Here is a 17,601-nt window from a genome sequence, read left to right as displayed (position 1 = left end):
TGTAGTCCTAACCACTTGGAAAGCAGAGGCAGGAGGACTGTTTGATCCCAGGAGTTCAAAGCTGCACTGATTTATGATCACACCACTACACTCCCACCTGGGTGACAGAGAGGGACCCTGACCAAAAAAAAGTGTGAGTAGACCTTACATCAAAATAAGGGCATTGAGGTCGGGTGCAGTTACTCACATTTGTAATCCCAACACTTTGGGAGGCCAAGATGGGTGGATCACCTGAGGTCAGGAGTTCCAGATCATCCTGGCCAACATGGTGAAACCCCGTCTCTACTAAAAACACAAAAATTAGCCAGGCATGGTGGCGCATGCCTATAATTATAGTTACTTGGGGAGACTGAGGCAGGAGAATCGCTGGAACCTGGAGGCTGGACATCAGGCTGGGTATGGTGGCTAATGCCTAGAATCCCCACACTTTGGGAGGCCCAAAGCAGGAGGATTACTTGAGGTCAAGAGTTCAAGACCAGTCTGGGAAACACAGGGAGACCCCATCTCTAGGAAAAATAAAACACTAGCCAAGCACGGTGGTGCACCTGTGGTCTCAACTTGCACCTAGAAGGTCAAGGCTGCAGTGAGCTGTGATCATGCCATAGCACTCCAGTATGGGTAACAGAATGAGACCAGGGAGGAAGGAAGGGGAAGGGGAAGGAGAAGTGGAGGGGAAGGGGAGGGGAAGGGAGAGGGGAATAGGAGGGAAAGGGGAGGGGAAGGGGAGGGAATGGAATAGAATCCAGGCATCTAGATTTTATTGAAATACTCAAAGATCTGACACAACTAGACATATATCCTACATAGCAAAAACTGAGTGCCTACTATTTGCCAGTCACTCATTAGCCTCTTGGGAAACTTAAATAAGAAATAGTTACTGTTTTCAAGAACTTCACATTTTAATATTAGAAGCAAGCATATAAATAAATCACTGCAATTTGTTATGATTTTACTATGTACTGGGTACTATGTGATAGATAATAAAAATAATAACAGGATAAAATGGAGGCACAAGGAAAAGGGCGAAGACCAATTCTGTTAATAGTAAAGAAGATGTCTGAGCACAGTGGCTCACACTTGTAATCCCAACACTTTGGGAGGCTGAGGTGTGAGGATCACTTGAGCCCAGGAGTTCAAGAACAGCCTGGGAAAAGAGTGAGACTCTGTATCTATTAAAATAAAGAAAATAGTAAAGACGTCTTTGGGAAGGCTTCATAAAAGTAGGCAGCACTCAAGCTATGTTTTTAAGAGTAAGTTTCTGCCAAGTGAATAAGGCAGAGAGAAGGACATTTCAGGCAGAGGCAGCAGCATGTTCAAGATTATAGGGTCACATACAGTAGGCACAGACGTAAGATAAGGCATCTGGTAGTCTGGAAAGAAACAATATGCCTTGAGAAGCCAACTGAAGCCAGATCATGAAGCGCTCTTGTTTTCCATGCCAAGGAATATGGGTTTTATCCTATACATCAGTGTTGTTCCTATAGTGTCCCTAAGAAGACTGCTCATGGTTCAGTCAACCCAGGTAAGAGGAGGAAAAAAAAAAGAAAGAATATGCCAGAGGAACCACCCCCCGCCCCAACAATTACTGATTCAACCAGAGAGGCTCTACTTTTGTCTATTTTGCGCAGCAAAGTTCTATTTTAAAATCTTTTTGGGTACAAAAATTCGAATGTTATAAACAACATTTATTAAAAAAAGAAAGCTTGAACAGGAGCCATTAAAAGATTTTTAGCAAAAAATTAAATGTTAAGATTAGCATTTTGGAAACATCTTTCTCTTAACAGTGCCAAGGATGGAATACAGAATATAAGACCCAAAGGACATGAAAACACTTAGCATTTAGTTGCAACAACTAATGCAATAAATAATTAATGAAATCTGATAAGGAGAGAGATTTAAATCTTACTGATAACTACTTTGTTCCAAGCAGCCTGCTATATCCTAGGTTCAGGATAAAGAACCTAGTTATTTCAATAAATTATTTCAATAGTTATTTCAATAAAATTCAATCGTTATTTCAATAAAAAGTAATCATGACTGATTAAAACAAGAAGGTAAAGAAGAAAAAGTAATTAATCTTGGTAAATGACTTGAATAAACACATGGATAGGTATGGTTAAAACTTGGAATATAGTCATAACACTTCACCTTCAATAAGCTAAGCATAAACCAGGCCAGAAAAAATATATGTTTTAAGGAGGTATAATCTAGAAAAAGGGCTACAGTTGTGACTACACTTCACCAGCATGTGTCTCAGAGGATTTGCGAGAGGTATACACAAAATCAGAACCATCCTTGAAAGCCATTATAAACAACAAAAGACCTTAACTATTAATATACTAAAGTGAATCTCAAAGGTTGCTACCTGAGGTTAAAGCTTGATACCTTTCCCTTGGAATTTTGAGATCCAGGTTCCCAAATGAAAGCATGGAATCAATGCAGACAAGAACAGAAAACAATATTTAGGTCACTAGACCTATACAATTGCTAGCTAGCATACAATCAACAAGTTTATCAATTCTCCATTACTCTTAAGGTAAGTATGTAATAAGTTGTACAATTCTACTCGTGATGTTTAACAATTTACGACAAGACTTTTGGAAGTTCAAAGTATTTATGTAGATAAATTTCCCAAGAATTAGAAGTATTCAGTGACATGAATTTCTAGGTTTTTCACTGGTTTTATAACATAATTGCTTTCCCTGATAACGAAATTTTTAAAAGAGCAGGAGAGGGTAGAAGAGAATAGGGTAAAACTCTTATACTCTTCAAAGATGAATCCTGGCAGAGCATGCTGGTACATACCTGTAATCCCAGCACTTTGGGAGGCCTAGGTAGGAGGACTGCTTGAGCCCAGGAGTTTTGAGACCAGCCTGGCCAACACAGTGAGACTTCATTTCTATAAAAATTTTAAAACTCAGCCAGACATGAGGTGTGTGCCTGTAGTCTCAGCTACTCTGGAAGCTGAGGCAGGAGGATCACTTGGGCCCAGGAGTTTGAGGTTACAGTGAGTTGTGACTGCACTCTAGCCTGGGCAACAGAGCAACACCTTATCCCCCTACCATCCCCCTGCCTCAAAAATAATAATAATAATAATAAATCCATTTGCACTGCTATTTGTGATCCTTATTTCAATCTCTTTGATAAAGATTATAACTAACATTAAATACACAAAATAAATTCTTAAATCCCTCAATGATGAATGAAAGAATTATTCAAAACATCCTCATCAAAGGAGCCTATGTACCTCACTAATTATATTAAACTAAGAAGCCCTACCTATTCATTTAAAAGTAGATCAAATGCTAACTACTATTTACAAATAGCTTGCAGGAAGTTAAAAAACTCTTGCAACATCAGGAAGAGCTGGTTGTAACTTTAAATATGTTGCCAAATCTTATCTATTAGAAAAGACACTGATGACAGGGGAGACTCCGTCTCAAAAAAAAAAAAAGAGAAAACACTCTGAGAGAGGAATTTTATGAGCTTCTAGCTACATAGTAAAGAAAATGAAATAAGTATCTGACTAAAACAGTAAGAAAATATTCTCAAAGTATCTTTATGTGGGGCATATTAAGTACTTGGATTTATAGAATTAAAAAAAAAAAGGATGGGGAATAGAAGTATTACCTGAGGGCAGGAAATTCAGAAAAAGGTCCCTATTCCTGGTGAAAGCAAGCAGTCAGTTGCCAGGGTTTCTTAGACTCCTCTGGTACTCATTTGGGTGATTATGCAATTCACAGCACACCAATCTCCACCACAGCCAGCAGGGAACGCTGCAGGGAATGGGTACACAGGGGACACAGAAGGGAGCAAGTTTAAGGGAAGGAAGAGGAAAGGAATGATGATAACAAAATTTAGCTGTGGTGCACTTTGGAAAAAAAATACAGTTGCATTTCACACTGGATTAACTAAAGGCAAACTGCCTAAATTCTAAGATGAATTAACCATCTAGGATTTTCTTCATTCTATCACAACTGTTATTACTACTCCCCAATTACATTCACATTATCTTTTTAATTTTATATTAAAATGTTAATTAACAAAAATGAGATACTATGTTGTAGAAGTTATACAAAAGATGAACTGTATAATTTACATTAAATGAAATCAATTAAGACAAGCAATCTATAAAGCAAGCAATCTACACATACAGATTATCAAATTGGTTTAAGTGCCAAAAGCCCCACTTTTAACTGTAATCCTCATTTCACCGAGAATACTGAGGCATAAAGCTACCCATTAAAAAAAATCCAAAAACCAAAGAGATATCCAGCAATAGGTCATATCCATATACTCAAAAATAAATGGAAAAACTATAGTATTCATGGTAGGAAAAAAAGCTTTTAATCTAAATTTTCTGAATATGAGTCAACTAGTTAAACCTGCCAAAAATGTATTCAGGGCAACCAGTTTATGTTCTATGTATTCTATGGGGGACAAAGTAGTACAAATTTGTTTCTCTGGTCAGTTAAAATTGTTTTTGAACAACTACTATGTACTGCAGTCCTGTGGCAGATGCTAAAGAAACAATGGTGAACAAGAGAAGCACAGTCCCTGGCTTCTTAAACATATCAGGGTGATTCTGCCTTTAAAGTGATGACTATCTACACAACAAAAAATGAAGCATTTGTTTTAATAAAATAAACAGGATATGCTTTAAGACCTAAAGGACTTTTAAAATGGAAGAGACCAATGATTAGCCTTGTTAAAGCTACCCACAGAAAAATGTACAACTAAAATAAAGCTGAGAGAAGATGGCCTATTATGAAGAGATGCAGAAAATTTGGCTGCAGGAATAAGACAACAAAAGATGGGTGAGAAACAAAGGAGAAAACTGTAATACTGGAAAGTTAAATTGCAATCAAATTTGGAGGACCTAAAAAATTACCCTTAACTTCTCTGGATATTTGCCTTAAATATTTCTTTTGTATACATGCCCTAGTCCAGGAAAACAGATTTAATAACTATTTTATTACTCTCAAGCTGTCATTTATGTCCTTTATTTTTTTCTTGAGATGGACTCTCGCTCTGTTGCCCAGGCTGGAGTACAGTGTGGCACGATCTTGGCTCATTGAAGCCTCTGCATCCTGAGTTCAAGTGATTCTCCTGCTTCAGCCTCCTGAGTAGCTGGGATTACAGGTGTGCACCACCACACCCAGATACTTTTTTTGTATTTTTAGTAGAGACAAGGTTTTACCATGTTGGTCAGGCTGGTCTTGAACTCCTGACCTCAGGTGATCCAACCACCTCAGCCTCCTAAAGCGCTGGAATTACATGTGTGAGCCACTGTACCTGGCCCTTTTCATTACTTCTTCGCAAGCTTCTCAGACATTCAGACCACCTCTGTCTCACTGTCTCTTTTTCTGTTAAGGTTGCATAGCGTTTTGCTTGTGACTCTCTCATAAGAGTCACATTCTATCCTGAATTCTATTTATTCACCCATCTACCAGACTGTTTCCAGAAGACATTCCTATATCGTAATTTTATTTGTATATTTTACAGACTCTTCCTTAAGTACTGGTAGGAATGAACAATCTACTAATGAGGATAATCAAAATCATACTCAATACCTGTATTCTTTAAAAATAAATCTTACATTTTATGGATGCCCCTCTTTATAGTGCATTTCAGTTATATATAAAATTGCAGCACAGCAAAAGTAACAAGTTGGGGCCAGGCGCAGTGGCTCACACCTGTAATCCCAGCATTTTGGGAGGCCAAGGCAGGCGGATCACCTGAAGTCAGGAGTTCGAGACCGGCCTGACCAGCATGGATAAACTCCATCTCTACGAAAAATACAAAATTAGTCAGGTGTGGTGGTGCATGCCTGTAATCCCAGCTACTGAGGCAGGAGATCCCTTGAACCCAGAAGGTGGAGGTTGCAGTGAGCTGAGATCGTGCCATTGTACTCCATCCTGGGCAGCAAGAGCAAAATGCCATCTCAAAAAAAAAAAAAAAAATTAATAAGTTAGAACAAAAACACAATCTAATATATAAAAATAGTGGCCAGGTGTGGTGGCTCACCCCTGTAATCCCAGCACTTTGGGAGGCCAAGGCGGGAGGATCACCTGAGGTCAGGAGTTCGAAATCAGTCTGGCCAACATGGTGAAACCCCATCTCTACTAAAAGCAAAAAAATTAGCAGGGCATGGTAGCACATGCCTGTAATCCCAGTTACTTGGGAGGCCAAGGCAAGAGAATTGGTTGAACTCAGGAGGTGGGGGCTGCAGTGAGCAGAGGTCATGCCATTGCACTTCAGCCTGGGTGACAAGAATGAAACTCCATCTCAAAAAAATACATACATATATATACACACATATATACAATTTTTTGCAAAATCTTAAAATCACTGAATTTTCTGGTGTCACAAAGTTTATTCCCAAATATTCATCCCTAACAACAAAAGTACACAGAAAAGATTTACAAATAGTTGCTCACACCCATAATCCTAGCACTTTGAGAGGCCAAAGAGGGTGGATTGCTTGAGTTCAAGAGTTTGAGAAAAGCCTGGGCAACATGGCAAAAACCCATCTCTACCAAAAATACAATAACTTGCCAGGCATGGTGGTGCACACCTGTAGTCCCCACTACTTAGGGGGCTGAAGTAGGAGGATCGCCAGAGCCTGGGAAGTCGAGGCTGCAGTGAAGAGTAATCACGCCACTGTATTCCATCTGGGGAGACAGAGCAAGACCTTGTATCAAAAATAAATTAATTAAACTTTTAAAATAAATTTTTTAAAATTTATTTTTTAAAATTTTTGGCTGGGCACAGTGGCTCATGCCTGTAATCCCAGCACTCTGGGATGCTGAGGCGGGTGGATCACGAGGTCAGGCGTTCAAGACCAGCCTGGTCAATATAGTGAAACCCGGTCTCTACTAAAAAAAAAATACAAAAATTAGTTGGGTGTGGTGGCATGTGCCTGTAGTCCCAGCTACTTGGGAGGCTGAGGCAGAAGAGTCGCTTGAACCCAGGTGGCGGAGGTTGAAGTGAGCTGAGATTGCGCCACTGCACTCCAGCCCGGGTGAGAGTGAGACATATAGACTACAGTAGAGGAAAACCTTTGATGCTATACTAGTAAAAAGAAGCCAGAGATCTCTTTCTTAGTAGTATTTTTGGGTAGAAAAGGAATATATACACATAAAGTTCAAAATCAGCCTAGTTGATGACTAACATGGAAATTCAAAATTTATATACAACATTCATCATGGCTGGGAATAATCTCAAAATAAATCAATAAATTGTCAAACAAACTATCAGTAAATCTAATGTCTGAAAAACCAAACAATAAATTATATCCTGAATCATACTGGCTTCAATTTTATTTGAATAACCTGATTTTAATATGATAACTACTCGATTTTCACTTATGGAAATAGCCAAAAGTATTTTACTTGTAACTTACATTCAAACTGAACTCCAGCCACTAATACCCACTGTTAAATACCAATATTTAATAAAAAAAATTATTCATCCTAAGCATGTAATATGCAGAATTTAAAACGCATGTATTCAATAAGAGATCAACTTATTTAAAAAGTGTTTAAACTGCAGTACCAAGGCAAAGTGTAATCCTGCAAAAAAGGAAAATTATTCAATAAAAAGAAAAAAATAGAGAAATTGTATTGCCCTGCTAATGTCTGAATATGGTTTATTTGCCCCCACGAAAATTCATATTGAAAAGTGATCCCCAATGTGACAGTGTTGGGATCACGTGGGGCCTAGTGGGAAGAGTTTGGGTCTTCCTAATAAATTATAAATCGCAGGGGCAGATTCCTTATAAATGGCTTGGTATTGTTCTTGCAGTAGTAAGTTCTCACAGAAAATAAATGAGTTTCCACATGAGTAGGTTGTTATAAAACCAGGCCACCCCTCAGGTTCTCCCCTCTTCAAATGTCTACTTCCCCTTTACCTTCTTCACTATGTTCTTATGCAGCATAAAGCCCTATCTGGAAGCCAGCACCATGCCCTTGAACTTCTCAGCCAGAACCATGAGCTAAATAAACCTCTTTTCTTTATAAATAAATCTCTTTTTTTTTGGCCAGGTGCGGTGTAATCCCAGCACTTTGGGAAGCCGAGGCAGGTGGATCACTTGAGGCCAGGAGTTTGAGACCAGCCTGGCCTACAGGGCGAAACCCTGTCTCTACTAAAAATACAAAAATTATCCAGGTGTGGTGGCACATGCCTGTAATCCCGGCTACTAGGGAGGCTGAGGCAGAAGAAATGCTTAAGCCTGAGAGGTGGAGGTTACAGTGAGCCAAGATTGCGCCACGGCTCTCCAGCCTGAGTAATGGAGTGAGACTCTGTCTCAAAAGTAAGTAAATAAAATCTTTTTTTTTTTTTTTTTTTTTAACAAATTACCCAGCCTCGGGTAATCTTTTATAGCAACACAAAATGGCCTGGGACATCCCCCAACTTTGAAGAATTGCTGAGTCAAAATGTTATATTCCTCCAACTTCAAAGGACTTCAGAGTCAAATGATTCTCAAGTCATAAAAGAATCTCCTAAAGGATACTGCAGCAGGATGGTAAAACACCTTAGTAAGAGTAGTGTTGAAAACTGGGTAAAAAGAAAAGCAAATTGTTGAGGTGGGGTGGGAGTGGGTAGGAAACACCCTAACAGGCAGCACAGAAAAATCAAATGAAAAGGGTACAAGATCAGTGACTCTGCCACTAGGCACTATCTGTGAGATCTTGGACAAGTCACAAATGTCAACGTTTTAATAATTTCCTTCTCTGACACAGGAACAAATCCCTTCTGATTCCTGGATTCTAGGATGCTAATAATGCAACATTTCCTAGACCAAGCATTCAACAAGAATCAGTATCTGGTTTCAGTTGGAAATTAATCTGAAAGAAAAAGACACCAACTATATACAGTAGTCCTCCCTTACCCAAGATTTCCCTTTCCATGGTTTTAGTTACCTGTGGTACAGTATGATAATTTGAAAAAGAGAGAGATCGCATTCACATAACTTTTATTACAATATACAGATATTGTTATAATTGTTCTATTTCATTATTAGTTTTTGTTAATCTCTTATCATGGCTAATTTATAAATTAAATTCCAGAGGGATGTACATAAAGAAAAAAATACAATATACTATAGTTAATTCAGTACTATCTGCAGTTTCAGGTATCCACTGAGGGTCTTGAAATGTGCTGCCCATGGAGGAGGACTATTGTAGTGCATGCACTTAAAAGGAAAACAACAACAATACCAAAAAACCCACCCCTGAAAATTCAAGTCACAATTCACTTTGCAGTAATTATTTATTGCATAAGCTAAAGGATAACCACAAATATATTTTCATTGTTGTCAGACTAAAACATGTTAGTCTAAATTAGATGACAAATAAAAGGGAGGACATCTCCAATTAAATAACTAACATTCAGGCCAGGCGCAGTGGCTCAGGCCTATAATCTCAGCTCTTTGGGTGGCTGAGGCGGGTGGATCACTTGATGTCGGCAGTTCGAGACCAGCCTGGCCAACATGGTAAAACCCCATCTCTCCTAAAAATACAAAAAAAAAAAAAAAAAAGTTAGTCAGATATGCGGCGGGCACCTGTAATCCCAGTCACTCGAGAGGCTGAGGCAGGAGAATCGCTTGAACCCGGGAGGCGGAGGTTGCAGTGAGCCGAGATCGGGCCACTGCACTCCAGCCTGGGCAACAGAGCAAGACTGTCTCAAAAAAAAAAAAAAAAATCTAACTTTCATCCAAATTAACACATCCAAAACAAACTCCTGATCTTCTCGAAAGTTAGATTTTTTTTTTTTTTTTTTTTGAGACAGAGTCTTGCTCTGTTACCCAGGCTGGAGTGCAGTGGCCCGATCTCGGCTCACTGCAACCTCCGCCTCCCGGGTTCAAGCGATTCTCCTGCCTCAGTCTCCCGAGTGGCTGGGATTACAAGTGCCCGCCACATATCTGGCTCAAGGCTTCCCAGTGGCTTCCAATCTCATAGAGTAAAAGCCAAAGTCACTACAAGGTCCCAAATGATCTGGGCCTTTTCTCTTTGATCTCATTTTCCTCTTCTCACTTTACTCTCTCCACCTATATTGGTGGCCTTCATACATTTTAAAAATATCAAACAAGTTCCCAACTCTGTAGCCTTTGTATTTGTTCCCACCATCCCTCTCAGGTCTCTTCTCAAATATTAATTTCTTTTTTCTTTTTTTTTTTTGAGACAGGGTCTCACTCTGCAGGCTGAAGTATAGTGGTGCAATCCCAGTTCACTGCCACCTCTGCCTCCTGGGCTCAAGCAATCCTCCCATGTCAGCCTCTCAAGTAGCTGGAATTATAGGCACATGCCACCATGCCCAGCTAATTTTTGTATTTTTAGTAGAGACAGGGTTTCACCAAGTTGGCCAGGCTGGTCTCGAATGCCTGACCTTGTGATCCACCCACCTCAGCCTTCCAAAGTGCTGAGATTACAGGTGTGAACCACCACACCCAGCCTTGAATATTACTTTCTCAATTAAGCCTTCCCAATCACCAGATTTAAAATAGCCAACTCCATCTCCAATTTCCTATACTTCCCATCCCCATTCCCTGTGTTACTTTTTCAGTAGCATTTAACACACTGATATACTGTACTATGTATTTCATCTATTTATGTACTTACTATCTGCTTGTGATTAAAATGTAAACTCCATGAGGGCAGGGATCTTTGCCTAGTGTGTTAACAGCTACATCCCCAGCAGTATGGTGCAATTCCTGGTACAAGGCAGGCACTCAGTAAATTATTTTAAATAAACAACTAGTATATACAGTGTCAAAATCCACATTAATGAGGATTATTTAAAAGTGAATACTGTTGGCCGGTCATGGTGGCTCACACCTGTAATCCTAGCACTTTGGGAGGCTGAGGTGGGTGGATCACAAGGTCAGGTATTTGAGACCAGCCTGGCCAACATGGTGAAATCCCACCTTTACTAAAAATACAAAAATTAGCTGGACATGGTGGTGTGTGCCTGTAATTCCAGCTATTCAGGAAGCTGAGGCAAAACAACTGCTTGAACCCAGGAGGCAGAGGTTGCAGTGAGCTGAGGTTGCTCCATTGCACTCCAGCCTGGGCAACATAGTGACACTCTGTACCAAAAATAAAAAAAAAAAAGGTAAATGCTATCAATTTACCTTAAAAACCCTCAAACCTACACACATAAATTTATAATCCAAAAAACTATGATTTTTAAAAATTTTTTCTTCCTTTTTCACATCACCCACAATGCCAGACAAGTAGTCCAATTTAGAAACAGGTTACAGTTAGTGATCATACTTACACTTCTTATGTTAGAATAGGGATCACTGAAGCTTCCCACGAACTGAAACAACGTCTTACTGATGTTTGTATCTCTAATGCCCATTAGAGATGTGTGGCATATATATGTGTTCAAAAACTTGGAATACATAAATTCTCAAAAATTATTTACTGAGTTTTACCATAAAAGTGAAGGATGCAAATAATTAGCCTATCAATAATGATGTGAAGTTAGCATTTGCAAAAAAAAAAAAAAAAAAATGGCTGGCAGACTAAATAAGCTACACCGCATTTCCTTTTAGGAATGGTCAGTACCGGAAAGATTTTAGAACAAGCCATATTGATCTTCAGTTATATGCACCTTAACTTCTCTTCAGCAACTCACTCCTATGGCCACATCTGGTAGCTTTTCCTAAACCAGATCCACTTCACCTCTAAAATCTTAAACTTCAAAGTGACAGTTTCAGACAAAATCTCCAATCCTTCCAATTATCTCATTCCTTTACTCCATTACTCTTCCACCTAGATAGCATTCCCAATTCTTTGATGGTTCTCTCCTTTTCTCTCCAGGCTATCAGCTGCTGCCCTCTCCTCCCCTTCCTATATATCCTCAATCTAGTGGCCTATCCCATCAACACAAAGTGAGGCACTCTAATCCCCCTCATCACTTTGCCATTCCGGCACAAAATCTTGCACATGTTTAACCCTTCTGAATATCCGTAATGAATGTTCTTTTTTTTTTTTGAGACCAGGTTATGAGACTTGCTAATTTTTGTGTTTTTCGTAGACAGAGTTTCATCATGTTTCCCAGGCTGGTCTCAAACTGCTGGGCTCAAGTAATCCATCTGACTCGGCCTTCCAAAGTGCTTGGATTACAGGCATTAGCCACCACACCTGACCCCATTTTCTATTTAAGTTACTCAGAGTCCATTTGTAGACTCTGTATTTCCACCCTAGATATTTCTCCTAAATGCTAGACTCCAAAAATTAGACTGCTTTAATTAGCATATCCCTCTTATCTTTATTAGTAGTCATTCTTTATCCCCAGGATAAAGTTCAATTTCTTTAAGATAGCAAATGAGGCCCTTGGAAATCTAATTTAGTTCAGTGCCTATGACAGATGACAAATGGAGCAACAAGTCTAACTCAAAACAGCCATTCCCATTACCATATTTTTGTTGTACAACCCTTTACCATTGCTAACTGAACCATGGATAGACAAAATTGGGTCACAAAAGCTCTCTCTCTCGGGATTCTGAAACCTGACAGGTGAGATCAGAGACTGGGAATTATAGAAGATAGGCCAGCACTCTAAAGCTGTAGCTCCCAGTCAGGAGTAATTTTGTCTCCCATGGGACATTTGGCAATGTCTGGAGACATTAAACATCCTACAATGCACAGAACAGCCTTCATAACAAAGAACTATCTAGTTCAAAATGTCAATGGTACCGAAGTTAAAAAACCCTAAGGCTAGTTTAAGATGAAGATCCAATAACTCTTCCAATGAGATTCTAGGAGCTGGCTGGTTTCTGTTCTTTCCTTGGTTTGGCTGTTCAGATATTCCGCTTTCTGTTACATTTCCCTTTGTACTTAAATAGATCAGGTTTCTGATGTTTGCAGTCAAAACAACTTCTGGCACAGAACTCTAGCTCAATCATATGACACACACCTGTACACTTTAAACTGGTTTCTCAATCTCAGAACTACTGACATTTCTCAGCAAATAATTCTTTGTTGTGGGGGAATATGCTGTGCATTATAGAAAGTCTAGCAGCGTCCCTGGCCTCTATTCACTAGATGGCAGTAGTACTACCCTCCCCTCCAAGTCTTAATACTTAAAAATATCTCGACACTGCCAAATGTCCCCTAAGGGGCAAATTGACCCTGGTTGACAACTGCTGCTTTAAACTATATAATGACTCCACCCAGGTGAGGTGTCTGTCTGCCCAGTCAACTATCACTCCCAGGAAACCTTGTGCAGAGCACAGTATGCCCTTAGCCTAAGGGAGGGAGGGAGGGAGGGAGAGGAGAGTGTCTGTATCAGAAACTTCCCTGCCCCTTTTCAGGTTCTGGCTTAATTGAATATACGCCCACTTTGCTGATTTGCAGGTGCCTGTTCACACATGTACACACACACACACACACACACACACACAAACACACACAGGTCTTGAGTTGAAAAGTAGCTTCTGCTCTTATTTCCTTTCTCACTTTTGTTATGACTTTTCTTTAGAACTTTCTATTCCTGTGTGAAAAACTAGCCTAGAAAATCCTCCCAAAATACATTCAGTCCTATTACAGTTTGAAAGATCTGGGCAGTTTCTCCTTCAAAAGCTTTCCCTGTTTCACTTCAGAAAAATGTCACTACTTTAACCTCCCTCCAGTCCCACCAAGACACTCCTTGTCCTCATTCCAGATTCGTCAAGTAGATAAACTTTTTATTAACTCAAGAGATGCCTGGAATACAAACTAACAATTAAGCAAGAAACAAGTCCTAGATTTACACTTCTCAAATAGTTTAGCATTGACCTAAGTATTTGTTAATCTCTTAAGAAAAATTCCTCTTTCATACTTTCCCAATATACTAGCTTCTCTAGTCCCTTCAACCAGGCAAAGATGTTTTTAATCTTGCAACTACACTATATTTCAACCTCAAGGCTAAGAGCGAGAGCTCTTTCTCATGTTGGTTCATAGTCTTCCTCCTTCCTCCTTATTGACCCCTCATATAAACCTCTATAAGAACTAGGTCATTTTCCTTCTTATTTTCCAGGATTCCAAAGGTACCACATTTATTTAATGATTCAATTACTCACTGCCTCCTAAAGCCACAGGAAACTGGTCATGCCCAAATCTATAAGAATATTGGCAGTAGGCCAGGCACAGTGGCTCATGCCTGTAATCCCAACACTCTGAAAGGCTGAGGTGGGTGGATCACGAGGTCAGGAGTTCAAGACCAGCCTGGCCAAGATGGTGAAACCTCATCTCTACTGAAGATGCAAAAATTAGCCAGGTGTGGTGGCACATGCCTATAATCCCAGCTACTCTGGAGGCTGAGGCAGGAGAATCACTTGAACCCGGGAGGCGGAGATTGCAGTGAGCTGAGAGATCATGCCACTGCACTCCAGCCTGGATGACAGAGTGAAATACTTGTCTCAAAAAAAAAAAAAAGGAATATTGGCAGTAGTCTTGCCTCAGTTAAAAAAAAAAAAAAAGGCAACATTAAGGGAGAGTAAGCTCATTCGTGTTATATACCCATTCATGCAACAAATAGTTTGTTGAGTACGTACTTTATGCCAGTCTCAAGGCAAAAATCCCTGCTCTCATAGAGTTTACATTCAAGTGGAGAAAGACAAACACCTAAAGAAATAAATATGTGTTATGACAGACAAGCATGAGTGCCACGGAGAAAAATAACGCAAGCAAGAGAACTGGCGGTATGGGGGCTCACAATTTTAAACTCTGTGGTTAGAAAGGGTCTCCTTTGAGAAGGTGCAATGGGTTGCATACACAGGCCTCACGTGATGCCTTAGTATTAGAAAGTAATATGTTTAACTATTTCCAGGTAAACTGTATTATACTGTATCCCAGACCAGTGGTCAATGTAGTGACATATTCATTACTGGATACTCTATAAAATTAAACTTGAACCAGGTAATTTCAAAAGTTCATTCCTACCTGAGTAACTATACTTTATCACAACACCTGCCTTGTTTTGTCAATTATAAGCTGCCTTTAGATTTATGAATAACTATTTTTTATGGATGACAACAATTAGCAGTAAGATTAATTAACCAAAACTAAGAATTTGATACTCTTTAGTCACCTGAAGTAAGGATGTTTCGAAATATGAAATAACTGAAAACTCAAATATCCCAAAACTCATCTCTGAAAAAAAAAACCTTCACACTATTTACCACACAGCTATTAGAAATCATACAGATTTAAAAACTAACCCTAAGAACTGGGTGCCAGCCTGTAATCCCAGCACTCTGGAAGGCTGACGTGGGCGGATCACCTAGGTTGGGAATTCAAGACCAGCCTGACCAGCATGGAGGAACCTCACCTCTACTAAAAATACAACATTAGCCAGGCATGGTGGTGCATGCTTGTAATCCCAGCTACTCAGGAGACTGAGGCAGGAGAATCGCTTGAACCCAGGAGGCAGAGGTTGAAGTGAGCCAAGATCAGGCCATTTCACTCAAGCCTGGGCAATGAGCGAAACTCCGTCTCAAAAAAAAAAAAAAAATTAATAATAAAATAAAAGCTAACCCTAAGGACTCAATTTTCAATATATGGGTGTTGTCCATCTCATGCAGTAAGCCATTACATCTTTGTTCTTAAGTTTTTTTAATTATACTTTGGTATGCATACTCATAATTTTTAAGTCCCTCTCAAATGGAGTTCTATAAAAGAATTAAACTATAATGCACTATTTGTTGATTGAATTAACTTTTCTCCTAAGCATCTGGAATGGTACTAGCTATGTAGCATCATCCCTTGACGAGTGAGAAAATAGGCATTCAAATCATTTTCTGCAGATCTGAATTTTCTTACAAAGCTGGGTATAAGAAAGGCTGGAGGACATAAAATAAAAATAGATAAAATCTTCCAAAATAAGATAGTTAAGGATTGGACCATATATATATACTTTTAAAAGAAACTTTCCAATGAGTGATAACTTTAAGAAATACATATATACATATTCATGGAGGGGGTGGTGGCTCACACCTGTAATCCCAGCACTTTGGGAGGCCCAGGAGAGCAGATCACCTGAGGTCAGGAGTTCAAATAGCACTACACACACACACACACACACACACACACACACACACACACGCTGCTATACTTCGCTACTTTAAAAAAAAAATGCTGTATCTTATTCAATATTATAAATGAGGAAAATATTTGCTGAATCACAGAAGTAGGAATTCTGTTCCCAATACATAACCTGTGGTATAAGACAATCTGGGGAATCAAGAATTATGTTTACTATACAAATCTATCATCATATCCGAGTGTCTCCCCAAAATTAGTTAAAATTAACTTACAAATAGAACAGAAAAGGATCCTAAGCAAGAGCTTTGAGTTTGCTAGTAACAACTTGGAACAACAAGATCCTACATTTAGCCTGTGTCTTGAGACAAACATGGAGAAGCCAAGAGCAGTAACAAACTGCCAGTCTACTGAGTCATGTTTCTGACTAAAACCACGTTGTGAAATGGAGATAATGACGTCTTGGGTTTAATTACCACAGATGTTAATCCCCTGAATTTTAGAGTTTCAGAGGAAAAAGAGCAAAAACCAAAAGAAAAAAAAAAAACTGTTCAGTAAGTACGATGTGGGTCTCATATGACTCCAGAAAGAACTTGCCAAAGCTGAGAACTCTGCTTATTTACATAAAACAAATCCTAACTGTGCAAACAGGCACACCCTCTGATGCCTCAGAGCGGGAACGCCAAGGTGGGGGAAATTCAACAATCACAAGGTTAACGTTTCACTGAGAACACAGCCTCCTCTGAGAGTCCACTCTGCGCCAGACGCCCTCGGTTAACGGAACCGCTCTGCTTCAAGGGGAACGAGCACTGAGCACGAGTTGGAGCCCAGCACGTCAACCAGGCACCTGGGTGACGCCAGGCCACCTCCAGCCTCCGCGCAGTACCACTCTGAGCGGACCCGAGACGCCCCCAGACGCCGCCGGGAGCAATCCCAGTCCGCCGCGCTCCGCGCTCCTCCGCGCGCCCGCCGGGGGAGAGGACGCGTCAGGGGCCCGACTCGTGAGGCCAGCCCCGGGAGCCGCCAGCGACGAGAAGTCGGGGCCGCGACCTCTGCCCCGGCCGGAGCGGGGAAGTCCGAAGGTCGCCTCCAGCACAGCCGCCAGTCGCCGCCGCCCCCGAAGCTGCAGGCTGACTCCAGTTAGGGCTGGGGCGGAGACGGACTGGCCCCAACGCCCAAGGCGCTCACTGACCTGGAAAGGTGTTTCAGGATTTGTTTCTTGATGATCCCGGCCATGGTGCCGAGGCGGGAGGCGCTGCGCTCTCGTCCTGTTGCTCACTGCCTCCTCTCTTTGTGGCCGTCTCCCCTCTGTCCCAGCTAGCCCGGCCGGAAGAGAGGCGCCGATCGCTCACGACCGGGAGAGACCCGAGGCCCCGGCCAAGGCCACAGCCGCCGCCGAGAACCCGGAGCATCTCGCTCAGACCGCCACGGCTGCCGTCGGCGCCATCTTGGCTGCAGCATCACCTAAGAGACCCGGGGGAGGGCGGGGGCGGGGCGGCGCCAGGCGGGGCCGGCACGAGGCGGGGCGGGGCCAAAGCCCGCTGTAGGCGGGCTCTGGGCGGGGGCGGGG

The 17,601-nt window shown here is 40.9% G+C and overlaps 1 protein-coding gene across 4 annotated transcripts in view; it reads right to left on the bottom strand.

The window, feature by feature from the left end:
• BLTP3B (bridge-like lipid transfer protein family member 3B) overlaps positions 1-17,601 on the bottom strand; it is a 90,501-nt gene that overhangs the window by 72,649 nt on the left and 251 nt on the right. The window contains exons 1-2 of one of the 4 annotated variants that reach the window (XM_021675572.2): positions 17,224-17,418; positions 3,631-3,776 (exon numbers count right to left, since the gene is read on the bottom strand). The exons of 2 other annotated variants lie outside the window; for them this stretch is intronic. Coding sequence is in view for 1 of the 2 variants with exons in the window: in XM_021675571.2 (XP_021531246.2) it covers positions 17,224-17,267 (44 nt within the window). In the remaining variant the exon portion in view is untranslated. Of the gene's footprint in view, positions 1-3,630; positions 3,777-17,223; positions 17,505-17,601 lie in introns of those variants that run through there. One more of the 4 variants, XM_021675571.2, reaches the window with a different exon arrangement.

The sequence above is a fragment of the Aotus nancymaae genome, unplaced genomic scaffold (genome assembly GCF_030222135.1).
Source record: "Aotus nancymaae isolate 86718 unplaced genomic scaffold, 86718_ANA_hifiasm-v0.15.2.pri h1tg000016l, whole genome shotgun sequence".
Classification (NCBI taxonomy): domain Eukaryota; kingdom Metazoa; phylum Chordata; class Mammalia; order Primates; family Aotidae; genus Aotus; species Aotus nancymaae.
Note: the sequence above shows the minus strand (reverse complement) of the source record. Positions and strands in the feature narration are given on the sequence as shown.